The following is a 27797-nucleotide window of genomic DNA, read 5'->3' as shown; positions in this document are numbered from 1 at the left end:
TTTCAGTCTGAATATAGAATAGCCATTTTAAAGTGGCATTCCATTGCTGAGAAGCTGTGACTTGACAGCAGACAGTCCACTTAACTGTTAGCCCATTTGATCATATTAGAAATTGTTGCATATAGGAGCCCGGTTCCTTGTCCTTGGTATTCTTACGAAGTACTCCTGGCAAAAAAAGTCCCATTATAAAGCACTTGTTTCAATTTTTTTTATTTTAAAATTAATTCAGATGTCTGATTTTGTAGATATGATTTATCTATATGCTGTGCGTACAGATATAGATGTTTATATTAAAAAGCATAAAATATAAATGGATGCAGTTCTTGGTAGATATAGTGCATCCTGTGGTGCCAGAACTACTCGAAGTGTAAGATGTGCAAAGCTGAGAACACATGAAATTTCACTGTGCCAAGAGACATGAATTGCTGTATAACAGTCTGTTTTCTACTGCTGAAATAATTTATTAAATGTTTCCAAGTATGAAAATATCTCCACTGTAGCATGTTTGTGTCATATATACACTTCAGGATTTTTGGCACTTGCTGTCTTCACAGACCTGTCAGAGATATTGTACCCCCTTCTGACCTGGTGGAATGAAGAACTGCAGTCAGTACTCTTGATTTCATGTAGTAAACAAGCACATCTGGAATGCATTTCACTGCCACTGAAAAGACTGGCAATGATTTTAGTAGGATGTTCTGCCATCTGAAAATTGATGTAACCATGTACCCAGAAAGTGTTAATGTAAAAGGGTTATAACAATCTTATAACTACCTCATTGCTGATCCCCAAACTAGTGTAATTTAACCTCAGGTTAGTTTTAGATGAGGTCTTCTATTGTACTGTTGCTGCCCATTTTGCCATAGTGTTCTACCCACATACCATTTAATTAGGTTTTGGTCAACTGTGGGAGTCTGAAAGTCTCACACTTCAGGGTCAGTGCAGTTTTAATCATCGTCTAGTGAATTCAGCAGGTAGTACTAGTACTTTCCCAGAACTTGTACTGTGGTACTTGTTCCTGACTTTCTATTCTGTGCAGTCAAAACAGCCTCTCATCAGTTTACATGTGCACTTTATGCTTTTTTTTACTCTGCACACTATACTGCAATCAAAAGAAAGGAGAAAAGGGGAAAGAGCACAAAAGAAAATAGGGGGAAAAGGAAGGCTGGAAGTTTAACCTGAAAGTTTAATGTAAAAAAAAAAAAAATGGCACCACGTCCAAATTCTATTCTATCAGACCAGTCTCAGAAATCTGGAAGCTGTCAGTGTGCTGTCCATTGATGCGGATCTTCATGTCAGTCCTCTTTGGACTCTTAGAGTCTGCTGCAGCTGGGAGCTCTGGAATAGTCTTGTCAAAATTCTCCATCTTGATCTGATATTCCCCTTTGGCACCTCGGGCCAGCATAGAAGCAAAGCGATGGTGTAGAATGATCTCAGATGGGAGGTAGGATGTCCTCCTCTGACATGTTTCCCCTGTGCCTTCCTGCATTGCTGAGAGGAAGACTACTAGCTCAAAATGGCGAGGGGTATCCCCTTGGAGGAGAACACCTAGAGGACTAGATGGGGTAATGGAGTGGTAGTAGGTCAGTGGAAAGATAAAGAATGGACACTCCTCAAACGTGATACTGTCCAGGTGGAAATCCACACTAGTTTGATGCAGCTGACCATTCTCTTGTTCTTGGTAAAGAATAGCTGAAACCCGAACGCTGGTGAGTGGGCTGGGACGAGTGTTGGCCACCTGGAACATAAGGTATGGCTTGCCCTCTGTGTGTGCCACTACTGCAGAATGAGTAAAGCGGATGGAGAATGCTCGATTCTTTGGACGGGCAATCTTTGCCACAAAAGCACCTACATAACAGGAAAGAATTAATTAACTATGATCGTGATGGTCAGGTTAGTTTCTTACTTGTCCCCAAGTTGTATGGAATGGCCCATGAGAAAAGGAGGAGGCTTAGTGGGATGGACATACTGTTAACTAGCCTCAGACTGCTTGATTTCAAATTATTAGATCTAGTCTACACATAGCACAGCTCCCATCATACTAACAGTGGCTGGCACCAGTTTCTATTCTCAATTTATTAATCAAAATAAATCCACTGTAGGGTGTTGTTTTTGTTTTTTAAAGAGCCTTGGCTTTTTCCATAAACTTTGTTTCCACAATCTATTAGCATGTGTAAAACAGTAATATTTGGAGAATGAGGATGCACTTGATTGATGAAGATCCACTCCTTGAACTGGCTATGGTATATAATTGTGGTCTTTCATTTACTGAAACTGTTTAAAATACAGTACACTAACCTTTTGCACAGTATAATATATTTGTCTAAAATTATTCCATAGTTCAGCCATTTTAAGTAACTTTAAACTAAGTACCACTGGGATCCTGAAGTGTTTCTGGCTGTTGACTGCCCATGGATACTTAACAATGAAGTGAAGAGGGATAAAAAAATTCAGCCAATTTTAAACAAACTAGCTAAAGTTTAGGGTAAACCTGTGAGAGTCTATATCAAAACAAATCAATTTAAACCTCAAATCAGCGGAAGGTTGGAAGAAAGAAATTAATAAAAGGAAGATGGAGTAAAATAACTTGTTGGAAGTGTCAGGAGTGGAGCTGCCGTAGAAAGCAACACGTTCTGGTTTCCAGTACAAATCCTGAAATACTTTTATTCAAGTGCCTCTCCTTTTTTATAGGTCTTTAACTGCTTAAAAGGAGTTGGATTATAATTGACAGCTATAAAGCTGTTTGAAGTTGAAATTTCAGTCTTGTTGTTGTTTTAGTAACTGGCCCTACTCCTTTTATGTCCCCTCTGGAAGCACTCTTAATGAGATTAAGAATTTTACCAAATCTACTCCCTACATGTGGTTGACAGGACCTACCCTATTTAAAATTGTGAAATAAACCTGATTACCTGTGATGAAGGCCTCCAACATGAGCCCCAGGACCATCTGTATGGCAAGCAGGGCGATAGCACTAGGACAGTCCCCACTTGGGAACATGGTGCCATAACCAATAGTGAGCTGTGTCTCCAGGGAGAAGGAGAAAGCAGCTGTAAAGCTGGTGACGTACTTAACACAAATGGTGTGGTTGTCAGGTGGGGCATCATGATCCAACTCCAGGTCCCCATTCATCTCAGCCAGGAGGTACCAGAGCACTGCAAAGACTAGCCAGTGGATGACAAAAGAAGCAGCAAAGACTAGCATCATCCATCGCCAGCGCATGTCCATTAGTATTCCCCAAGCATCTCGTAGGTATGCCAGACCTTTCCTTTGGGTGCCATCAATCTGTAGTGTGCTGTGTCCATCTTTAGTCACCATCCTCAAGTGCCTTTGATCCAGGAGGGGGGCACTAGATTTGGTGTTGTTGCTGTCTATCATATCTGATCTCATCTTCTGAAAACTAAAAAGAGAAAATTCATTAAACACCTGCATATTTATATTTCAGCTAATGTTCACAGATTCTGATATATCAGCCGGGGACCAAATACAACCTGCACCCAACAAAGAATGTCTTAAACATTGCAATCCAGAGAAGATTGATTTAGGAGTTTGGAGTGGAATTTACCACTGCTTTTGTGGTAACGATTAGCTAAAAAAGACTAAATTAAAAATCAGACTACTTTTAAAATTTCCCCTACCTACTCATTTAAACAGATTTGTCATATTTTACCCCCCCAAAATTTATATTTGGGTCAAATACCTGTGCTAATATGGCAGATCAGCAGATGTAGCACTGCAGCTTGTGTGGAAAACAGACTTTAATATTGTACATCTGTGATGATAGAAGTTGCAATTCATCTTAGCAAAGCAATATAGCAATCTAAAGAATAATAAAAAGCTAATAGTTAACAACAGTTCTTCCCCTTATCTACTTTCTTGGGGAAGGCTGTGTCTAGCCACCTCACTTCTATAATTCAAAAATTTCCTCACAGATGTTCCTGACTTTCTGCCTCTTTAAAATCGCCTTTACCTCTACCAATCATATTCTCTTATTGACTAGAATTTTGGTACCTGGGGGAGAGCCTCTTCTGCTGAACATACTCAGGCCACTGCTGATGTTAAGCTGTATTAAGAAGGGGATAGAGAATAATACGGAAAATATTATGCCATTATATAAATTGATGAGAAGTCCTCAGCTTAAATACAGCATTCAGTTTTGGTCTCTTTAACTAAAAAATAAAACCCTCCAAACCCCACTGCAACAGCAGAAAAAAAAAGTTTAGAGAAATTCGTGGACATTTTTAAGTGAAGGTGAAGTTGCATATGAGGGAATATAAAAGTCAAGAGCCAAAAATTGCAAATTGTGTGCCTAATAGTGTCCTACGTTCATATTTAGGATCTTAAGTAAGAATAACCTTCTTTTCAGAGGTGCCAAGCACCTTCCGATGTTAGGGACTTGACTGGGTGCTGTAGATGTTCAGCTCCTCTGAAAAGCAGTTAGTTAGGAGCCGAACTATGGTCACCTAAGTTTTAAAAACTTTTGGCTTAGGAGACTATTACACTTGAATAGAAAATTAGTTTGATATTAATACTGAATGGAAGAGAAATCCTATTGGGAGCTCCTATCGCTAGTTATCTTTTCCCATAAAACAAGAAGGCACACAATTAAAAGCCATCAAATATATAAAACTGATAGGTTTTTAATCCATTGCATTAATTAGTTATGACACTCAGTGCCACTGGCTAGTGTAGAGGCAAATTGTTTATGAAGAAATAAACAGAGTTAGGCAGTTTCTCTTTATACAAATACTTCAGGGCATAAAGATGTATATGAGAGGATGTGCTATTAAGTGGGCTATAAAGATTCATGCCTTTCTCTGAAGGTCTTTCCACTGTACATACCAGGCTACCTAGTAGTTGACCTGTTCATGGTAAAATGAGGACTGCTTTAACAAAGATAGAAATTACTTTATTTCCTATTTGATCAATGACAGATTGATCCTGGAATTGGTCCTGTGACTCATTTGGTTTATTAGTTTATAATTTGTTCTTGATATTAAATCTTCATATGTAGATTTAAGTATGATCATTAACATATCCTGGTAAGCACTGTGAACAGACCTTTTACTATTTTCTTTGCTTGTGGCGGTGGGTTCCCCATGCATAAAAATATGCTGTACTTCTGTTTGGAACATGCATCCAAGGGGCTTGAGGAATAACCGATAGTTTGAGTAGGATCTTGAGGCTTTTTCCTACCTTTTGATTCTGTGCCTCCATTCTCCTATTAAGTACAACTGTTTTCTTATTTTCTGCAATGAATATATCACAACTATATTATGGCAAAGATCAGGTGGTTTTTTTTTTTTTTTAAGATTCTAATGTATTTCTGAAATACAAGACAGACACGGTGGGCAAGGTAATATCTTTTATTGGACCAATTTCTGTCGGTGAGAGAGACAAGCTTTTGAGCCCCACAGAGCTGCTTTTCAGGTCGTCTTTATATTTCTGAAAAACAAGGCAGAATTTTCTTAAATAATGCGCCACTCCTTCCTCCATACACAGAGCATGAGTAACTGATGTATATCTGCTGAGTCAATCATTGGGAGTGCTGAGTACAGTCTACTCTATTAATAACCCTAATCCTGGCCTCCATGGACTGCCCTTCACTGAGGCTATTCAGTCTCTATTAGTTCAGTCTTTGGGCTGCTCCACAGCTAGCTCTGCAAGAATATAGTTTCTGGTCTTGCAGCAGTGATAGAAAATCACAAGGTAAACAGAGTAAAATCTTCAAAGTGCTTTAAGTACCAGGTATCAGATTTACTGGTCTGAAATGCTGTGTGTTGCATTAAGACTCAGAATGGCCTTGTTTAGTGCCTTGAGGGGGATTATAGAATGAGTATTATGGCTAGTCAGTAGGATTGATGGGACTGTGTGCAGAACAAATTGGAGCCAGTGCCTCTATCATCTTAGATTCTTGGAATAAGCTGCAATCATGAGAAACATGTACTCGATTACTTGGAAGGAAGGCAAATGTGTACAGACCTAAATGCCTTTGGGATAAACCATATTAGTTCTTGAAGGAAAACTGCATTTTGTGTAAATTGCTATGGGGTCTGGATGACAGTTGTTATGCCATGTTTCATGAGTAGTTTGGGCTATAGAATGACAAAGCAGAGGCACTCCTTATTTAAAAAATAAAAAAAAACACGAAATCTAGTAATAACAAGCAATATATACCCTTACAAATATGGAATAGTTTTTCAGGTTCATTTTCCTCCCTCATATTCTGTTAAAACGGCACACTACAGTAGAGCACTATCATCTCACTACAGCACAGTGCACAGTCAAGATAAGGTTGGAGCTTGGTTGATACAGCAACTTTATTATTTGATTACTACTAATTGTTTATTAATATTGATTTAAAGTTATGAAACCTCTCCTGCATCCAGCTTTCTTAATTACATCAAATTGTTTGACATTTTCTATTAGGGAAATTCCAGTACTGTAATGATCTTGAAGGTATTTCAGAATGAAAAAAGAATATCGCCATCTTTATTAACCTAAGCAGTGCTTGTCATAGCAGTCTCTTGTCAATGCCACTTCAGACTTCAACAGTGAGATCGTCCTGGTGAGGTTGATAAGCTGCTGCTGTAGTCCCATTTGGCCTGGAAAAGTAGTCCTTTCTGTGGTAGCAATTATAGTGCTATGTCACTAATCAGTGGTGCAGTGAATAATTTTAAAGTACATGAATTTAGATTCCATATTTAATGTTTATTAAAAAAATAACCAGGAGGGTATGAACCTAATGTATCTTAACTTAAGTTAGATCATGGGACAAAGCTTTTTTTGTTACGATGGGTGGAGAGAGAAAAACTGTAAGCGGACTCCAACAGTAGTGCAGCTGATTCAGGATGAGAAGAAGAGTTTTTTGGGTGGCGTGTGGATGAGGGGGGAAGCTAAACTAGCAAGCTTAGGTTTTGAATTACAAATCTAGAAAGTCTGAGGATTTCTACCCCCGCCCTTGCAAGTGTTTTTTGAAAAGCAGATGCAACTTGAATGCATTTGAGAAGTCAGATGAAAGATAACTGTTCACTCTCTACCTACTTCTCTCCTCTCCCCATCTTATTCCCCCGCCTCTTTGTCAGACGATTTACATATTTTCTACTTTCCCTATTCATAGATTGATAAATTATAAGATCAAGAGGAACCATTGTGAGCATCTAGTCTGACCTCCTGCATAACACAGGCCATAAGACTTCCGTGGGTTGATTCCTTTTTGAACTAGATATCTTTTAGAAAAAAATCCAGTCTTGATTTAAAAAATGTCCAGTGATGGAGAATTCACCACAACCATAGGTAAGTTGTTCCAATGGTTAATTACCCTCACTTTAAAAAAAAAAAAAAAATTGTTTCTAGTCTGATTCTGACTAGCTTCAACATTTGCCCATTGGATTTTATTATGCCTTTGTCTGCTCTTGTTCTTGCCAGTTCTTATGTCATGAATCTGCTTGTCAGGACGTGCCATCTTAAGACTAGAAGTGCTACTGCTACCAAAGAAATTTTTCTCAACCTCTTCCTTTGCATCCCCTTCCTTTGATATATTATTCCAGTGTTTTCAGTCCTTCCTCTTATGTTGCCTCTTACTTTTTTGAGAATTAAGTGATGATTGTTCAATCGGAAGTGTACATGGCACTGCTTCTTTCTCTTCTCCTTTTATGTCTTTTCTTTACCTTCTGTTCACCATCCTGTCCATTCCTCAATCCAGTTTCTCTGATAAATCAATTGAATTGAAGCAAATCATGGCAAGGTAGCTAGAGTTAATGTCTTTAAGCATCAAGGTAGTTCATGCTTTGTTTCTTTTCTTTTCCATAGCAGATCCCGGGTGGCTTTTTAATTGAATCTGATTTTTTTTTTTCTGGTTCTTGGCTCCCTGATGGTTTATCCACGATAAAGCCGTTCTCTGCAGCTGTAGAATACCACTTCAGCATACCCCTGAAGTTCATGTCATCAGCTACTACTTTCTACTATAGAGCTTAATGGTTACAAGAGTACATTGTCCTGAACCCCTATACTCTGCTTCATTTTGCCAGTTTGAATACACTTTCTTCTGCCTTCTGCTCTGTGGCTCTTCATGCCACCCTAGTTTCCTATCTTGCCCTTGCTTCTCTAGGTAGTTCATGCTCAGCCTCACTCCTGTGAACAGGAGCTCCAAAATTCTGACACCAAATGTGTCTTAAGACTCTTCATGTCTACCCCCTGACCAAGGCGATTGTAGCAAATGCACTTTCAGGCTGTTCTCAGCTGCAAAGATTGTCACCACCTTGCTTTGTTGTTAGGGCTTTTGAATAGTTTCTCATTTGGGTTAGCATTCCAGCGAAACATTTTCAGAGTGCTACCCTAGCTTCCCACTCTCCACTACATCACTTGCAAATTCTATTTTAATTGACCTTGAAAAGCTTCTGAGGTAGATTGTAATGTTTGGAGTCTAGTTGGTGTAGAAAAAAATGCTATTACAAAAGGAATTTGCTGGGAATAACTGCACAAAAGCTCACAGTAATCGTTCTAGTTAATTTAGACTTCACTTTCCTTTTAGTGGCGTATTGGAGCATAATTCTGAGAATATTAGTAGAGTCCTATTGACTAATGTGCCTCTGCTGTGAGGAAGTAAGTAAAATCCAAGCTTACATTACGTGAGCACAAATAACAGAAAAATGTTTTATACCTATTTCAAGTTTAATTGGCATTGCTGTAACTTAAACAGCTAGAGCTCATGTTTACTGTTGTTGAGGCCTTGTGCACTTCATGGCAAAATGGACTTAAATTCTGCAGTAAGGTCTCTAGATTCTGTGGCAGCTTCACTTAAATTTCAATTTAAGGAGATTAATACACAGTCTGCACAGCAGTGTCTGAGGTGTTTGACATTAAATCCAGTTTCTTTAATGCTGTCCCCACACTTCATATTTACTATAGATTTTTGTATTGGAGGTGCGTAACTACATCATAGAATTTTGTCAGGGTAAGCTGGGAAGGGAACAGTTGGTGCTTTTGGCATCTGTGGAGGCACAGGAGGCAGTTTGGTTTGTGGGATAATCACTTTAGCTGTATGCTTGTGCTACAACTATCAGCAGTAAAATTGCTGATATTTAAACATCATTGTCTCTAGGATTCTGTGTTAACACGCCATTGAGATGAATGGGGGCAGTTAGAATAACAGCTCTGTCATGTGAAGTTTCTTGCAGAATTAGGAAGGCAAGGTGTAGGTTTACAGTTGATTCACATTTTCAAAATTTAATTTGTACCCACCAGCGCGAAAATAACTTAATTTCTGCAACACAGTTCTGTTGCAAGGCATGAATTCCAGGGCAGATGCCAAGACCTGTATATTCTGTGATTCTGAGGCACTTGTTGGAAGTAAAAAGGGAGCAGTAGCAAGATATTCTCTTGAAGTAAAGAAAGCGTAATCTGTACACTGAATTTTTAATTAAATTTTAAACTGCTGAAAGACTTTGAGGTAAGATTGATGGTAGAAAAGAGGGGGGAGGTGGTTTACATTAAAATATAAACCAAAAGCAAGCCTCCTTATTGACTGAGATTTTGACTAGATCAATATTGATATGCTACTGTACTGCTCAAAACTATTAGACTATTATTTCAACCATTGATTATGAAGTTACATTTGAGTGCCCTATACTATCTGGTCTCCTTGAAGATGTTAGAAAATCCTTACCAAGAAACTGTTTAAACTTCCTCCTGTAAGGTAAACATTTGTGAAATCTCTTAGAGAGATCTGGATGCAAAGTCCTAAATAAAGGTTTATTATTGGGCACTGGGGGAGATCAGGAGAGTTAGGAGGGGAGCAAGGAGCTGGTCCACAAACTCTAGACATTTGACATTTAATATCAGGATAAAATTGGCCCATGTTTACCTCTATTAGCTATCCATCTTTGTAACTTCACATTTTCTTAAATACTGCCCCTGTCCTGTATGCAGCAAACTATCCCAGTGACCTATATCAGACAACCAGTCATATTCCAGACCAATACAATTCATGACTGTGGTACATGCATGATCCTCCTAAATAGTTGCCTTCAAATGAACAAAACACAATCATGCTAATTCATAGTGTGACTCTTATTTCATAGGCATGCTCAGTTTGCCATTGACAGATCCCTGAAACTGACCTTAGTCATGAGATCATCATTTAAAGCTAAATGTTTACTGGGCTCTGATGAATGCAGGGGGAAGGTAGAAGGGTGAGAGTTGTTTAGTTTCCTGGAAAAGACCAGAACCGGAGAATCAGTTTGAACCACTATTTTTATTTGAACCAGAACTTAACCTGAACCATAGTTTTGTCCTATGTACTGAACCTGAATCAAAACTGAGCTGAAAAAAAATGTGAGTTACCAGTGAAAATAAAGGTTCAGCATTTCTTAAGCTCAACATTAAAAAAAAAAAAAACTGATCTTTTCATTATAAAACAACAAAATAATAATTAGGCATGTGATTGCAACCAGAAAGACCTGCCCCAATATAATGAGAAGAGACTAGGAGGCTAGCCCATGAGAGTAGCGAAAGAGAGAAGTTTAGGAGCTACCTGCACAGCACATGAGAGAGCAAGAGGCAAAATAAATAAAGAAATAAATCCCACAGCAAGCCTGGGCTCTGAGACCCTCCCACTTCCCTGGGTTTTAGGGCCCCCACTCTGGCCTGAGCCTGAATGTCTCCACTGCTATTTTTATCCCCACAAGCCAGACCTGGACTCTGAGACTTGGTGCCACAGGTCTTTTACTGCTGTGTAGACATACTTTGAGATTTCCCCCTGGTGAGAGAAGTGGAATGCTTCTGGTCCCAGAAGATAATCATAACTCTTCAACATCAAGGAAAGATAATGGCTCCCCAACCTATCTCTGCCACAGACAGACATCCTCCCAGTCATCCCAAACCCCTGGGCAGCTCCTCCTGCCAGTTTCCCCACTTGAGGCAGAACCATTGCCTCAAACTCAAATTTATCACTTCACCACAGAGGTCTAGTTTGGAAGATGGTATTTTAGTTTGCTCAAACAAATTGTTTGTTTATCTGACAACTCAAGAACTAGGAAAACTCATGTACAATTAAAAAGTAAATGGACAAAAATGAAAATAGTTTCAATAAATTTCAACTTTTTTTTTAAATTACTTCCATTCTTTTGGATTGAAATTTGGTTTGAACCAGTTCATACCAGTAACCAAACCATTATTTATTTATTTTTAGTTGCTTGAACCAGAACCAAACCCAAACACACTGAATGCAACTGAACCAAAGTCTGAACCAAATCAAAATAAATACCGGTTTGACTCCCTGGTCTTTTTCCATCTGCAGCAATAGTTGATTACCTTAGCTTCAGTTGTATGCATCTGCTGAGCATTGTGGAGATGCCTTCCAATGCCCTTTTCTGCCAGGGTTCTTAATGATGGAAGATTTGGCTTCCCTCTTATGCCACTATGGGCATTATCAGTTAGAAAAAGGGTTAATATTTGAGAAGAATTCCAGAAATATTTTGTTTAAGGGTGATATTCCAGTAGGGAAGCTTCAAAAGCAAAAGCTCTCTCAACTTTCTTTCCACTCTGAAAATAACTTGCATCATTTTTTAAAAGTAAAAATTATACTATTGTAAATAACTTTGCCAAAAAGGTAATTTTATTGTGTACTTACCAATGTCTCTGAAGCTTTTATCAGTGTGCAGGGGAAAGGGGGAGAGGTTTTGGGTCCAAAAAGTAACTGCGATAATCTTATGTTCTGGTCCCAGTACAGGCAAGAAACTTTCCACAATTGTTGTTTGTAGAGATCTCTTCTTTGAAATGGGTTTACATGTCTCATTCCTCTGTTTATAATGCGGGGGGTGGAGGGGGGTTGGTTTTCATCTGAAGCTGATGTGATTGGTCATTTTGTCTGCAGGGGGGCCAATTAGCTCTGATCAGGTGGAAAAGAATGCTGGTTTGTTAGGAGGGCTTTCTTTATCCAACACAAACCCTAGCAGCAGAGGAGAAATCCTCAAGAACTTATTTGGAAAAGGGCTGCATTCCCCCCTCCCACTAATCAGGATTGGTCTTTAGGTTTGCATAATCTTACTTAAGGTTTTACTTGGAAGTTCAAAGGGACAAAATTCCTCAGAACTTTTTCCTCCTATAGCTGCTTTAAAATGTGAAATGTTCTCTAACATTTTTTTGCTAACAAAGTCAAGCAGGATATATTTGGGTGGAGATGGGAATCCTTGTATCTAATATACTCTTCCTGTGTTTCCTTCCTTTCATTGTGTCTCTTACACCTGAGTCTTGTTAACAAACGGTGTGGGCTGTACCTAACAGTGGATATTGGTGCAGCCTCATCACAGTCGCTAGAGGACTGTAGATGATTTGTAGTCTAATGCTAGTCAGAAGATGTAGATCCTGCCCTTCCTGTTCCATCTCCATACTGCTCCTTTGTAAAAGTATTGAATTACTCATGGGATTTTCTTTAAACCTGTGATGAAGCGATGTAGATTAGAGGAAGTTTCCCTCTGATTTGAAAATGTGGTGAAACTGATTCTGGACAATAAAATGCACTACTCATGCACTTAAATTCTGGTGTCCCTCAAATTTAGTGTTGAGTAGAACAGCTGGCTAATTTTATCTGAAGATATGCCTGTGGTGTCCAGCTTCCAGCACTACTAAAATGAGCTGTGAGGATACCTCTGTAATGAAGTTCAGCATTTTACATTTTTTTTTTTCTTAGTTAGCTGCTGATGTGAGGACTTTGAGCGAACGTCAGACGTAAGAGGATCTGAGAAACAAAGGCTGTGATTGTTTTCAGTAAAACTACTGAAGGCCTGCTGGGAAAATTATTAATGTAGACTTTCCTACTTAGGAAATGAAATCTCCCCCTCATGGTTTTTCCTTTTTTAAAAAACAAAAAATACAGAACATTAATTCTTTGTTTCATTAGTGCGGAACATTTTAATACATGTTCAGGCACAGCACCATAAACTCTGATAGACATATTATGACCTGCAGGACAAGGGAAAGTAATCTAGCACAAAGGGATACCCTCCACTCATGCCAGTGTTAGGACTGTCATTTGTCCTTGACTCTCCTTACATATTGTAGCAGGGTTGCACTTCCACTGTGACAAACTGTTTTTTTAAATTATAAGATGACATATTTTGTAATGGAGAAAGCTTATGGTTCTGGCCACATATTTCTGAACAAACCCTCCTTGAGTGGTTTGGGTTGCTAGCCCATGCTTAAGATGAACAATTTTACTGGGACATACATAGGAATTAGACCCGTTGCATTCCTCTGTTTTTTCTTTCTATTTTTGCTCTGATGCATTAACTTCTGTGCCAGCAAATGTTAGTGAATTTAGTGAAAAACAGAGGACTTTGAAAGAAATCCAGGAATCTTGCCAGGAAAATTAGTCAGAAACTGCACCTGAGGATGCTTGAATGGTAGGGCGTAGAAGGAGACAGGAGGTGGGAAGAGGAGGAGCTAAGGCTGGGAATGTAGAGAGGCAGCATTACTTAGTGTTTAGAATTGGAATCTGGAAAACTGAATTTTGTGTCTGATTCTGTCACTGATTTACTGTGTGACATTAGGCGAGTTACATTATTATTGAGGCTACGTTTTAACATGGGTATTTTTAGTAAAAGTCATGGACAGGTCAGGTGCAGTAAACAAAAATTTATGGCCCGTGACCTGTCCATGACTAAATCTTGGGTGCTGGAGGGGTCTGTGTGTCTGTGTGTGCGTGTGCATGCAAGGTCTGGGGCGCCGCAGGTGCTGCGGAAGAGGGGCCAGGTGGCGGCGCGCGTGCCAGGACTGCCGCGGGTGCTGGGGAGAGGGGGCTGGGCGGCGACACGCTTTGGTCCGAGACTGCCTCAGCAGCAGCTGCTTAGGTAGCCCTAGGGCCAGCCACCCCAGCTGCTGCAGAAGTCATGGACTTCCCGGAAAGTCATGGAATCGGTGATCTCCATGACAGACTTGCAGCCTTAATTATTATGTATGTATGTTTGTAGTCCAGTAGTGTTACAGTGTGCTAAGTGCTATCCAGTTTTCTCTAGCTATAAAATGTGCCTACAAATTACTGATCTCTGTAAAGTTTTTTGAGGTTCCCTAAAAGCTATAATAAGTGCAAAGTATTATTATAGTATTTAACAACTTCCCTTGGTGAGGAAACAAAAGAGATGGGGAAGGGAGTGAGAATCATAGTACTGGATAGATTCTTCCCCCCCCCCCCCCCCCCCCCCCCCCCCCCCCCCCAAGTCAACCACCGGCAATAATATTTCTGTTAATGATCCCATTCCTCTTTGAAAAGAATATAGTCTATACATCTTGTGGAAAACTCATGACACTGTGAAAAAGAGTTGAAGTTATTTGCTGTTCTAATAGAAGATACTCTACATAAACAAGTTATCAAAGTGTTGTATCCCAGAATTCCAGTCTTGTTCTTTGAGGTTAGTCACTTCGCTATTCCAAATTGCACAGCTGTAGACTTTGTTGGCTGGATGCCTATTTGCTCTCTCTGAAGTTTTCCATAAACACCGTTGCTGGCTTTGTGTCAAACATGAACACAGGTGCCCTTTTACTGCTCCTTCTCCCCGGGAAGTCCAGTCAATTAGTCCAAGGCAAGGCCATAGATTACATTTTATTCTTTTCATCTTAGAAAAAGCAATGGTCAAAACCTGATGGCTATACTAAGTAATTTCAACTCAGTAAGATGGGGTCTGGGAACTGTATGTAAATTCAGTTTACTAATATTGTGGAAAATTTGAACTTTATATAAACTGTATGTACATTTTTGTGTTGGATCCACATTACTCCACACTTTAGTAATTTCACTGTTGTCTCTTTTCTGAGACTTTTTCCTGATCTTTGATTGGTTGGCCTTTCAAAATGGAGCAGTGTCTCTTAGTAGAGCTAGATAGGGTTAAGGGTCATTTTTTGCCAAATCCTGAATACTTATCAGCGTCCTTAGTCCTTGTAGTCTGTCACTGCCTATTGGCTGTCTTGTTTGTGTTGTCGTGGTACATGGAGACTTAAGCAAGGTTGTGGTGTGTTCCCTTTACTGTTTAATTGAGGAGTGTGGCACTGAAGCAGTCGCATAATGTAACCCTCTAGACCTGCTTTTACAGATGCTTGGAAAGATACCAATACCAGAATTCTAAAGATTATGCTTTTCTCCATTATATATAACATTTATCCCTGAACCCACTTTCCTCATCCCTAAAACATATGTACTGCACTAGAAATTCAAGACTGTAAAATCATCACCTCCTTTCTCCAAGGTCATTCAAGTGTCATCCTGTCCCTGCAAGCAGCCCTAAAACATACCAGATCATGCGTTGTCAACTCTCTTAGGTGTTGTGCATTTCGAGCAATGTTAGAAATAGATTTTTGATTTCTCGTAAATTAATAATGGAGAGCTTAACATCAGTAATGCTATGTCAGTATTTGAAAACAAAACCATTGCCTTTCTTAAAGCAATGGGCAGGAAAACTAATTTCCTTGACTATAGTTTTAATCAAGAGGGGCTAAAACCACTAGAACGATAAATATGGATACATATATGCAAATATTTTCAAAATCTGTTATGAACATAACAGAGCATATAGCCCATTTGCACCATTTTTAATTGATACTATTAAGAGAAATCCTCAAAATGTTACACTCAATGTTGAATACAGTAACCATCATATGGAAGAAACTGCATCTTTTCTGAATTATTATAGTAAACTGTGCTGTGTTTGGGAGGAATGTCCTGATCTCATCATGAAATTGGTTTGACCAGCTAAATTAATCTTACTGAATACCAGGCAGCAGCTTTTTATGGAACTGTTGTAAGCAGGGGAACTAGAAAATGTAATTAAATCCCCTTTAAAACAAAATACCCTGAATCCCTGTCATAAGGTTTTGTGTGAACCTGCCCTTGTGGAATAAATATAATACCCCTTGCAGAGGGGACTTGGATAACCTAAGAAGGGCTTTAACTCTTCACTGAAACCACAAACTAAAGATGTTCCTCTGTCACTGGTTGCAGAATTGGCATGGCAGTTAAGAGTCAAAGATGAATTCTTTGTGATTTTAAAGTCTTTCCTTTTGCTCCTTCCTCCACTATCATCTTATATTTTTAAAAGAATGGCTTCAGAAAGTAACTAGAGAAGAATTTTATTTGTGTCAAGAGACACACTAACTAGGAAGTCTGATAAGCCATTAAAATTGTATAGGCTCTGCACTTGCCAACTAGGCCCTGTTATCAGTAATCCCCTGTGGTTTACCTGTTGTCGTCTGCAATCCCTGAAGGTTGAGGATGATCTCTTTCACAGGTTTTATTTTTCATGGGTCCTTTGGTGACTGAAGAGTCTGATTCTTGAGCCATAGGCTCATTGGCAGATATTGCAAGTGGTGTTGGAAGACAGGGTTAGGCTGCGATTGCGGCATGACCGTTGTCTTTCCTTTTCTGGCGTTTTTCTGTGACCAGGGCAAGGCGATTTTCCTCAAAAGTGGATGTTCCTTCTCTGGCAAGTCTTCGCCAGTTATCCCTATCCTGGGCTGCTGTCTCCCAGTGTGCGGTGTCAATCAAACAACCTTGTGTGTTTGTTTGTCCTTGTGTGTTTGTTTGTAGGGGCCGGCAGGGGCTGGGTGCTGGGAAGGACGCCGAGCCCTGCGTATAGGGGGCGGGGCTTGGCTGATCAAGGGGCCCATAAAAGCGGCTGCCCAGCCAGGCAGCGGTACAGCGGCAGCAAACAGGGCGGCTAACAGGGGAGTTTGAGAGGGAGTTCTCATTGGAGGAGAAGGTACCTGTATTTGCATCTGTCCTTGTGTGTTTGTTTGTAGGGGCCGGCAGGGGCTGGGTGCTGGGAAGGACGCCGAGCCCTGCGTATAGGGGGCGGGGCTTGGCTGATCAAGGGGCCCATAAAAGCGGCTGGCCAGCCAGGCAGCGGTACAGCTGCGAGCAGCGGCAGCAAACAGGGCGGCTAACAGGGGAAGGGGGGGAGGGATAGCTCAGTGGTTTGAGCATTGGCCTGCTAAACCCAGGGTTGTGAGTTCAATCCTTGAGGGGGCCACTTGGGGATCTGGGGCAAAATCAGTACTTGGTCCTGCTAGTGAAGGCAGGGGGCTGGACTCGATGACCTTTCAAGGTCCCTTCCAGTTCTAGGAGATGGGATATCTCCATTAAAAATAAAAATAAAAAAAAAATCTCTTGATGTTTACCTTGAGGGTGCCTTTAAAGCGTTTCTTTTGGCTGCCTCGTTTCCTTTTTCCTTTGGTGTGTTGGGCATACAGCAGTTGTTTTGGTAAGCATACATTAGGCATGCGCATACAGTGCCCGCTCCACCTCAGCTGGTGCTGAATAATCAGGGCCTCAACACTGAAGATATTGGCCTCTGTGAGGACACTGACATTAGTGCGATGATTCTTCCACTTTATTGAGGATCTTCTGAAGAAAGTGTTGGTGCTGGCGTTCCAGGTTTTTCAGATATTTTCTGTAGGTCATCCACGTCTCACAGCCGTAGAGGAGAGTTGGGATTACCACCGTTTTACAAACTAAAAGTTTAGTATGTGTTCTGATGATGTGATTGTTGAACACTCAGTGAGACAGTCTGCCAAAGGCAAGGCTGGCACAGCGAATTCTGTGCTGAATCTTGACATCTTTCTGCCTTCTGTGATAGGCAAAGTATTCTACATTTTCCAGTTCTTCTTTGCTGATATAGATCTTCCTTGCTGGGCCTGATGATTGACCGGGGACTGTCTGGTGGAGAACTTTTGTTTTGCCGATATTCAGAGTTAGCCCTAGGCTTCTGTAAGCCTCAGAGAAGCAATTAAGGGCTGTTTGAAGATCCTTCTTTGAGTGTGCAACTACAGCACAATCATCTGCATACTGGAATTTGGTTATTGTTGCCGATATTACTTTAGTTCTAACACGGAGATGAGAAAGGTTGAAGAGTTTGCCATCGATCTGATATTGGATGCCAGTGCCCTGTGGTAGACTGTCTTGGGTTAGTGTTTTCATAGCTGCTAAGAAAATGGAGAAAAGGGAGGGTGCCAATACACAATCTTGTTTTACGCTAGTTTGGATGAAAAAGGGTTCAGCGATTGGTCCGCTGCACAAGATGCAGGCAGCCATCTGGTCATGGAGGACTCTTATAATGGTGATAAATTTGCTTGGGCAGCTAAACTTTGACATGATTTTCCACAGAGCCTCATGGTTGACAGAGTTGAAGGCTTTTGTCAGATTAATAAAGGCTGTGTACAGCTCCTGGTGGTGTTCTTGACCTTTTTCCTGGATCTGCCTAACTGCGAAATCATGTTGGTTGTGGCTCGTGATGGTCTGAAGCCGTACTGGGACTCTGGAATACTTGCGCTGCAAGAGGGAGCAGGCGATTCAGAAAGATTCCACCAAGAATCTTTGCAGCGCTGGACAGGAGGGCAATGCCTTGATAGTTGCCACAGTCGGCTCTGTCTCCCTTTTTGAAAATGGTGACGATGTTAGCCTTACGTAAGTTGGCAGGAATTTCTTCGGTGTGCCAGATTTTGAGGAGCAGCAAGTGAAGCTTGTTTGGGCAGTGTTTCTCCTCCCACTTTCAGTACTTCAGCTGGTATGCCATCAGGACCTGGTGCTTTATAGTTAGTTTGTTTAATTGCTTCGCAGACCTCCTCAGGTGTTGGTGGGTTGGCAAGAGTTTTCCAGTTTGGATGCTGAGGGATGGAGTCGATGGTGTCGTTAGTCACAGTCGATTCTCTATTTAGAAGCTTTTGGTAGTGTTCCTTCCAGCGCTCTTTGATGGATTCATTATCTTTAAGAAGGGTAGTACCATCTTTGGCTCTCAGAGGTGTGAGGCCACATGAGTTTGGTCCGTACAGGTTCTTTGTCTCTCAAAAAAAAGCTCCGCATATCATATCTGTCAGCAAATGTTTGGATTTTTTTTGCTTTGTCCTCCCACCATTTGTTTTTGATTTCTCGGATCCTCCTTTGAACTTCAGCTATGAGCTGTTGGAAAAAGCTCTGCTTCTGACTGGATAGTGGTTGGTTTTGCCAGTCACAGAAAACCTTTTCTCTTCTGATCCAAAAGGGCTGTAGTCTCAATGTTGTTGTTGCTACCCCCTGCCATCAGGGCTGGTTTGACAAGGCCAATGGATTCCTTGCAAACCTCATGGATGGTCTGTTTTAGGGCTTCCCAGTCTTCTTCAACATTTGTTTGTCATTTCCAGGTGTGCATATCGCCAGTTTGTCACTGAGGAGTGTTTGGAAGTTCTCTTCATGCACTGAGGATTGAAGTCTTTGGATGTTGTATTGCCGTCTGTGTGATTTGTATTGCTTTCTATGTTTTGGTGCAATCCTGATGGACGTGACTGACCTCACCTGGTGGTGGTCAGTCCAGCAATCATCTGCTCTTTCCATGACACGTGTGATTTGGACATCTTCTAGATCCTGTGTTCTTACAATGACATAGTCTAGGAGGTGCCACTGTTTTAAGTAGGGGTGTTGCCAAATTGTTTTGTACTTGTTCCTTTGTCTGAAGATTGTGTTTGTGATCACATGGTTGTGCGCTGCACATTTGCTGAGTAGAAGGATGCCATTGGAATTGGTCTTGTCCACTCCTTCCTTCCCAGTGGTGCTATTCAATACGTTAAAATCTCGGCCAACTCCTGCATTAAAGTCCACTAAAAGGATTATCTTACCTCTTTTTGGAATGGATGATAAAATTTTATCAAGGTCAGTGTAGAAGGATTTCTTCTGTTCTTCAGTGTCAAGAGTTGGTGCATATACATTGATGATCATGGCAAATGACTTATTGACCAGTTGGATGCAGAGGGTCATAAGGCGCTTGTTGATGCCAATGGGGAGCTCAGTCAGGTGGTTGACTAGAAGGTTTTTGATTGCAAAGCCAACACCATGTATTGGCCTGTCGCTTGATGGTTTTCCTTTCCAGAAGACAGTGTAACCGCCGCCCTCTTCCCTCAAGTGGCCTTCATCTATACATAGTGTTTCGCTGAGAGTAGCAATGTCGATGTTGTACCTTGAGAATTCTTGGGCAACAATTGCTGTTCTGCGTTTGGGTGTTCCACTTTTTCATTAGTCTAGTCGGGTAAGGATGTTCCAAGTTGCAAGAAACATTTTTGTTTTTCAACTGCATTGGGAATGATCCCTCTAGACACATTTCTCCAGTCAGGTATGGTGGGATAGCCTATGTTTGGGGCACCTTTTCTAGCTCCTTCCTTGTATGGCGTGAGCAGAGGGGTTCCTAAAAGGGCCTGCTCAGTCATGACTGCTGTTGCTGAAAATGCCCCCCCATCCCAGTCCAGGGGCACATGCCTGGGCTGCCTTGATGTGATGGAGAAGCTTGTGTATACTTAAGACCCTAAGAGTGATGCTGCCTGGAATCCTGTACTCCTGGTAGGATCACCCATGACGGTAAGGTTGAAGGTGAGGTACTAGACAAAGTGTAGCACAACCTAGTATAAGACATAATGGCAGAACAGGCAGATGAAGCAGGATCACCTCTCAACAGCTGCGAAGGTGGACGAAGGCTGCAATGGAGGAGAAACCGCCGGTCGTCTTGGACCTCCTTGCCACCGGACACATGTACCTCTTCTGCTAAGATTTGTGTGGCTGCTGGTGTGCATCAGCTCCCCCACATTAAACTACTCATGCACAGGCTTCTTTCACAGGAAGAACTTTTTCCCCACCCCTACCCATAAAAGTCCTGCGGCATTGGGAGAGTGGCAATGGGGATAGGCGAAGTGATCACCAGGAGTCCCTAGACACAGACCCACATGCAGGCGGTGACAGCAAGATGGTTTACCTATGAAAATCATGACTATCAGTACAGAACCTTGCCCTTTGCCCTATCATTGCTTCCAGGTATTCATGATATTCTTTTCAGAGTAGCAGCCGTGTTAGTCTGTATCCGCAAAAAGAACAAGAGTACTTGTGGCACCTTAGAGACTAACAAATTTATTAGAGCATAAGCTTTCGTGGGCTACAGTGAACTGTAGGCCACGAAAGCTTATGCTCTAATAAATTTGTTAGTCTCTAAGGTGCCACAAGTACTCTTGTTCTTTTTGCATGATATTCTTGTTAGTAATGATTGCCAGGCTGAGGAATCTGTAAACACCTATACATATTTGGAGGTGATATTGTTTTTAGAGTATCATCTTAGGATATCTTGTAGGAGGTGACCTAAAGGCCTTTTCCATTCTTCAGAAACATCAGTTAGGATCAAGTTTCCAGGTTTATTATGGTAAGGAACAATAGCAAAATAAAATACAAACTTCACCAAATATTGGCTCTCCTAAAATATTTGACATGATGATTTCATACAAGGATCTTGGATGTACATGGAAAAATCAACCTACCTTTTCCACACCACTAAAATTGATAGTTTTTTATAAATATCAAAACACATCCAGGCTAGCATGTGCTAACAATAGTAGGAAAGTAGTGTCACATCGATGAGGCTCATAAGAATTCTGAAGTTAACAGGACAAAACAGAATACAAGAAATACATGATGTAGAACAGTGCTTAGATTAGACATCCTCAAACTGGTTGGAGGAGTGTGGTACTCGAGACTGTAAATTACTAGAAGCACATAGATACTCGGTCTTGAATTGAAATGACCCAGTGCTGTACCTGAAAGCTGTGAGTCTGTCTGTGTGTATATTTGAACAACTACATACGCATTGGGATAATCCTGCACCAAATGCCCATGTGGATACCTTTGTGTAAAACTTTACACCAACTATTTTTGGATATATTGGTATTCACTAAGTATCTGTGTTCCTGTTTTCCTGTGCATTTTAAATGTTTCCCTAGTTCAGATTAAGGATGATTGGTCCCAAATCTACCAACATTTTATACCCTCTTTGCCAGTTTCTTAAACTTGAATACAGTTACTCCTCTCCTCATGGCCTCACCCACAGCTGTCAATCTCATTTTCAAATCCCATTCATCCAAGAGCCAGATAGGGTAATGGAGATACAGCAGTATTTTTTTGTTCAGCCCATAATTCTACAATGACTCTCTTAAATTCACCAACACTATATGTTTGCCCCAAAAAGGTTATAGGTAAATGATTCTGATAAAAGGTGGTTTTATAGGCCCCCCCCCCCGAAAAGATTTTGTGTACATATTGTGCAACTAACAATTAATCATTTTATTTATATTAAAAATAAATACGTTTACAGTGCTTTCCTTCTCTTGCTTCTTATCTTCATTCCATTTTTTTTCTCTAGCATGTAATGTCTTTTCATTGTTAATCCAATCTCTCCTCTCCCTCCATAAACTTTCCACTGTATGTTCATTTTTGCCCTTATTTTCCATATTCCCCCGCTTAACCTTTACTTCTCATCTTTGCCTTCCTTCCAGTTTCTTCCTCATCCCTTTCCCTTGTTTGTTCCTTCACTGCTCCTTGCTCTTTCCCATGAATCTCCATTTCTCTTGGTCTCTAAATGCATTGCTCCTATTGATCTATCCAAGCTTCACTTCTCAAATGCTCCTGGAGACTCTTGGGACTAGATGTTTGTTTCCTGTGATGGCTCCAGATAAAAGTTACAAACCATATGTGTTTCTAGTGTCCTCAGATTGGACTGCATGTTCATTTATATGCTTGTTTTCTTTGCAGTGAGACCAAATTTTGAGGAAGGTGGGACAACAGCAGCAGGGAGGAAACACGAGTTTATTCGCTCTGAGAGCGAGAACTGGCGCATCTTCAGGGAGGAGCAAAATGGGGAAGATGATGATGGAGGCTGGAGACTGGCTGGGTCACGGAGGGATGGTGAGAGGTGGCGTCCTCATAGTCCAGGTGAGAAGAGATCTGGAAAGGGAAAAGAGCAAAGTAGTTGAAGGAAAAGGGCAGTGAGTGAACAGGGACTGGAGGGCAAAAGGTTTATGGAAAAAGTAGGTAGAGAGGTTCATGCTATTTTGTTCACTAAACAAAATTTAAGTTTGTGCTGTGAACTTTTAAACAGACAGCCACATCCTAAGTTCCAAAGTGTGTATTTAAAAAAAATTACACACGCGCGTATGTCCTCCAGCCATTGAGCTTCATTTAAGAAGGGAACAATATTTATTCTTTGAGTATGTGTCATTGTGGATCCCACTGTAGATGTATATGCACTTCATACATGCGAGATCAGAATCTTTTGAATAGCGTTGTCTGGGGTCACGCATACAGCCTGTGCTTCCTTTTGCTCCCATGTGGGGGCATAAAGGTTGGATCAGCCTTGACCCTCCTTCAGTTCCCTCCTACTGCCTGAGGCAACGAGATGGTACCGGGCATGAGTCAGACCGGCTACACTTCCTTGAGCTTCAAACTTAATTCCACATTAGTTGTGTTTTGTGACGCTTCCTTCTTCACTTCCTAGTTTGTTTTCTATTGATTTTAATGTTCTTGGAAAATAAAGGGGGGGAGACAGCAAGACTTCCTGTATACCCCATTGCACAGCAGGGCAAGGCGCTTTGCCCCAACCACCACAGCAGACTCCAAGCCTTCAGGATTTAAGCTCTCTCTAACCTGAGAGGGACTGATCCGTTCATTGATGGTCATAATCAGTTCCTTTCCTGTTTGCGGGAAGAGTTGCATCCATAAGTATGTGATGTGTAAATCATTCATGTTGAGGACTTGTAAGTCAAGGAAAGCATGTCTCAAACTTCACTCGCTGGAGCAATCAATGTGTGTTACCTCAGATGCGAAGGAGCTTCCAACTCTGAGGTACGCAGGAGGGGTCATCCTGAGTGCCCATTGAAGCAGACATTACACTCCAGGTGGGGAGAAGAATGTAGGAAAGAAAACCTCCTTATGACACCACTGCCATCGATACAATTAACTCCGGCAATCACTTGGTGCCAAAGCTGATGCCAGCACCTGAATGTATGGGTGAAACTGAAAGAGAAGGCTAAGCTGAGACCAGACGTGGCTCAAAAATAGGTAAGAAGAAACACCACTTCTCTAAGGATAAGAACAAATCTTTCACCAAAGAGCAGTGCCAGAGGACAGACATTGCCGACATCGGTGTTTGCAAAAGCACTGGCACTGGCACAGAATTCAGAACCAAGATACCCCCACATGAAATCTGAGGGATCCCCCTCAGGGACAACATCAGCAAGAACACAGCTCTAGGCACTGAAACCAGAGCAGAGACCTCATCCCTCAGTACTGCCATTTGAGGAATGCCGTTACTAGTTAGCATCTCCGATCTGTGCGTTCTCTCTGGCTTTGAGCAGAGAGGCCTCCCCGCTACCATTCACAAGTTACTTCAGAGTTGGCCCAGGAAAACCTCACCACAGGGCACTGACCTTGCACAGGCATGAATGGCAACTGGTTGACCAGGACATGACCCATTCAGCATGCCACCGTGGCCATGCTGGCCCTATTGCCAATAGACTCTTTTTTGTCACTGTGGACAACCCAAAATGCCAGAACTTTTGCTTTAGGGGAGGTCTGAATTCAGGATCACTACTCAATACCTTCCTTCTGCAGTGGAACCAGGGGCTTGCTGTAGGCCTTCCCACTGATTCCCTTGATTCCCAGGGTGACTTCCAAAATCAAGAGACAAAGCCGCAGTCATTCTGGTGGTTCTGTACAGACAAAAGCAGATCTGGCTCACAAAGCTACTGTAGTTGTTCATCCAACTCCCAGGCCACAGAATCACAGCCATATATTCCGTCGAGACCTGAAATCACTGCATCTGACTTTGTGGCTGTTCACTGTCTAAGCACCAAGGACAGACTGCTCCCTATAGTTTCAAAAGTCCTATTTCAAAACAGGAAAACATCTATCAGAAGGACAAATTATTTCAAGTTGAAGAGGTTCTCGATATGGGCAGTCCAAAATGATCTACACCCAGCCCAGGCCTTTATACTTAAGATCATTGACTGCCTGACACCTCTCAAGCAGGCAGGTCTCTTGCTCAGTTCTATCAAAGTCCACCTCGCAGCAACTTCAGCTTGTCACCTGCTTCTTAAGGTGTGTGTGTGTGTGTGTGTGTGTATAATATATATATATATATATAGTAACTCTTTCAGCAACTTCACTACAATGAGGTGAGAGAAGTCCCCACATGACTTAAGAAGCAGGTGGATATCTATCTATCGATCTAGATCTATCCAGAGAACCCACTCCTGTCTGGGACATCAGTGTATTTTTGCTGACACTCTTTGAGCCTCTGTGAGTGCTCCCTGTACCCACCACACCCTGAAAACAGTCTTCCTAGTAGCTATCACTTTGGTCAAAACAGCAAGGGAGCATCACATGCTTATGGGTGACCCTCCCTGTACAACATTCCATAGGGACAACGTGGTGCTGAGACCTCCTCTGAGATATGTCCCTTCAGTAGTTTCAGAATTTCTCCTGAATCAATCGAAATTACATATTGACTTCCCAAAACTATATTTGTCATTGGGAGAAAAATCACACGTACTAGATGTATCCAGTTGTCACCACTGGGTCCCATAGCCCAACCTCCATCACTGCTGTTGGGTGTCTTTAGCTACCACCGGCTTTCAACTGAGAGGATTGTGATTGTTTCGCCCTTTAATGCCCTCACATAAGAGCTTGAGGAGCAACACGAACTGTGTGACCCCCAATGAACACTGCTATTTTTAAAAAAATTCAGTCTTGTGCACATGAAACACACCTCACCTCCAGTGACATCCACATTGTTGAAAGCATCTCAAAGAACAACAGTTACTGTAGGGTAAGGAGCCGTTCTTGCAATTACTACACACTCTTCTCCCCCCCTCCATTATCCCTTCCCCTCAAACTGCTATCTGTTTGTTTTAGTAGTTAGTAATAAGCCTGAGGGTTAGACTAACATATTATCAGATGTTTTCTGTTACGTGGGTGGAGGAGAAAGAGTTTGTTATGGAGAATGATTCATCCTGTTCTTTCCTCAGACATATTGCTGCTTTGTTGCACAGTTCAATTGTAATTAAAACTGCTAAAACAGTACCTCATGACAATCAGATGTGAGGTATTACCCAGGATAGGCTTGCACTCTAGGTGCACTTTTATCTAGTACCAACAAGTTACTCTTATAAAGAAGAACATACGGACCTTATGAAGTTAGAAGTTCATGTGTATGTCAAGAAGTTCCGTAGTACACAAACTCCATAGAAACATTCTGGAAGTTCTCTGTAGTTCACTTATAAGAAATCTTATTGCCTGTTCGAATTTTGATCTGTGTTGTAGATTGCTGGCCAAATTAATTTTAGGTTAATCTAGTCAGAAATACTAGATACGTATAAAATCTATCATTCTTAGACTGCTTCATACTTTGAAAGATCCTCTAGCATTTGAGAAGAAATTGCCAAACTCTTGACATGAAAGTGGATGAGTTAACAGGTATACCACAACGGTGTTTCAGCTCAGATGGCTACGGTTTTGTTTGAATTTTTCTCTTAATCAATAGTAGGTCACAGGCCCCTGAAAACAGTTTTAATACCTTCCTGTTTTTGCACTGAGCAGTCAGTTTAAATTAACAATGGTGTAACCTGTTACCACTTCCACATTTCAGTCTCTTTACCAGCCATATGTGCTACAAAAAATAATCAATAAAGCCCTCCCAATAACTTACCTGCCTCCATTTATTTAGCTCAGCCTTTTCCTTTCAGAATTACCTCTGCATATACCCACATACTAGGATGTATGTACCCGACTCCCTTTTATGGGTTTAGAACAGTGTAGAAAAGTGTCAGGCCACACCACACATGAATTTATGTATGGCTTACTTTTGCACAGGATAAGCAGCCTACAGCTGTCCCAATTTCTTTTTGTTCCTTTTGTTAATAAATAGTGGGTATTCAAAATCCAAATTTTGTTTCCTACTCTTATGAGTTTATTTTTTGTACCATTTTAAATACTTTTTTATTGGTAGTTACCCAGTGAGAGGCAGTTGCCTACGGTCTGCTTAGCTTTTGAGACTTCAGTCAGGCATATTGGGATCAAGAAGACAGGCCAAAGTTACTGCTGGTAAAACAGTCTTTTTATACCTACAGACTTAACTTTTAAGATCCTTGCTGAAATCTGCTTCATTGATTCTGAAATTTTTAAGTGCCATGAATCCAGAATCTTAGGACTGGAAGGGACCTCATGAGGTCATCTAGTCCAGTCCCCTGCACTCACGGCAGGACTAGGTATTATCTAGACCAGGGGTCGGCAACCTTCGGCACGTGGCTAGCCACGGTAAGCATCCTGGCGGGCCGGGCCAGTTTTATTTACCTGCTGACGCGGCAGGTTCGGCCGATCGCAGCCCCCACTGTCCGCGGTTCGCCGTCCCGGGCCAATGGGCGCGGCGAGAAGCGGCGCGGGTGAGGGATGTGCTGGCCGCAGCTTCCCTCTGCCCCCATTGGCCCAGGACTGCGAACCGCGGCCAGTGGGGGCCGCGATCGGCCGAACGTGCCGCGTCAGCAGGTAAATAAAACTGGCCCGGCCCGCCAGGGTGCTTACCCTGGCGAGTCGTGTGCCGAACGTTGCCGACCCCTGATCTAGACCAGTGGTGGCCAAACTTTTTGGCCTGAGGGCTGCATTGGGTTTCCAAAATTGTATGGAGGGCCAGTTTGGGGAGGCTATGCCTCCCCAAACAGCCAGGCCTGGCCTGGCCCCGCCCCCTATCTGACCCCTCCTGCTTCTTACCCCCTGATGGCCCCTCGAGACTCCTGCCCCATCCAACCCCCCCTGTCCCCGACAGTCCTAGAACCCCCGCCCCTGACTGCCCCCTGCAACCCTATCCAACCCCCCCATTCCTGACTGCCCCCCCGAACCCCAGCCCTTGACCCCTATCCACACCTCTGCCCCCTGACCACCACCCCAAACTCCCCTGCCTTATATCCAACCCCCCCTGCTC

The 27797-nt window shown here is 41.8% G+C and overlaps 2 protein-coding genes across 17 annotated transcripts in view; one reads left to right on the top strand and one right to left on the bottom strand.

Annotated features, from left to right (window-relative positions):
- Window positions 1–27797, top strand: part of GIGYF2 (GRB10 interacting GYF protein 2) — a 160835-nt gene that overhangs the window by 63112 nt on the left and 69926 nt on the right. For 11 of the 13 annotated variants that reach the window (XR_010590378.1, XR_010590377.1, XM_065557013.1 and 8 more), the window contains one exon: window positions 22577–22756. The exons of 1 other annotated variant lie outside the window; for it this stretch is intronic. Coding sequence is in view for 8 of the 12 variants with exons in the window: in XM_008174958.4 (XP_008173180.1) it covers window positions 22577–22756 (180 nt within the window). In the remaining 4 variants the exon portion in view is untranslated. Of the gene's footprint in view, window positions 1–7141; window positions 7294–22576; window positions 22757–27797 lie in introns of those variants that run through there. One more of the 13 variants, XM_042853490.2, reaches the window with a different exon arrangement.
- KCNJ13 (potassium inwardly rectifying channel subfamily J member 13) lies at window positions 238–12738 on the bottom strand. Of its 4 annotated transcripts, none has more exons than XM_005310254.4 (4): window positions 11630–11942; window positions 4009–4060; window positions 2910–3397; window positions 238–1848 (listed from the first exon to the last, which is right to left on the bottom strand). In XM_005310254.4, the coding sequence occupies exons 3-4, from the start codon at window positions 3385–3387 to the stop codon at window positions 1226–1228; spliced, it is 1101 nt and encodes a 366-aa protein (XP_005310311.2). In that variant the 5' UTR covers window positions 3388–3397; window positions 4009–4060; window positions 11630–11942; the 3' UTR covers window positions 238–1225. The 4 variants fall into 4 exon arrangements, with proteins under 4 accessions (XP_005310311.2, XP_042709426.2, XP_005310312.2 ...); XM_042853492.2 differs by lacking the exon at window positions 11630–11942 and adding an exon at window positions 5194–5211; XM_005310255.4 differs by lacking the exon at window positions 4009–4060 and having other exon boundaries at window positions 11630–12738.

The sequence above is a fragment of the Chrysemys picta genome, chromosome 9 (assembly GCF_011386835.1).
Source record: "Chrysemys picta bellii isolate R12L10 chromosome 9, ASM1138683v2, whole genome shotgun sequence".
Taxonomy (NCBI): Eukaryota; Metazoa; Chordata; order Testudines; family Emydidae; genus Chrysemys; species Chrysemys picta.
The sequence above is the reverse complement of the archived record's forward strand: the minus strand, read 5'-3'. Positions and strand labels throughout refer to the sequence as shown.

What these genes read in the sequence shown, in the direction of transcription:
- KCNJ13 (XM_005310255.4), bottom strand. Translation starts at nt 3,387, where the DNA reads ATGAGATCAGATATGATAGACAGCAACAACACCAAATCTAGTGCCCCC. An exon ending in GTTGGAGGCCTTCATCACAG is followed by an intron (nt 1,849 to 2,909) that starts GTAATCAGGTTT and finishes CCTGTTATGTAG; the next exon opens with GTGCTTTTGTGGCAAAGATT.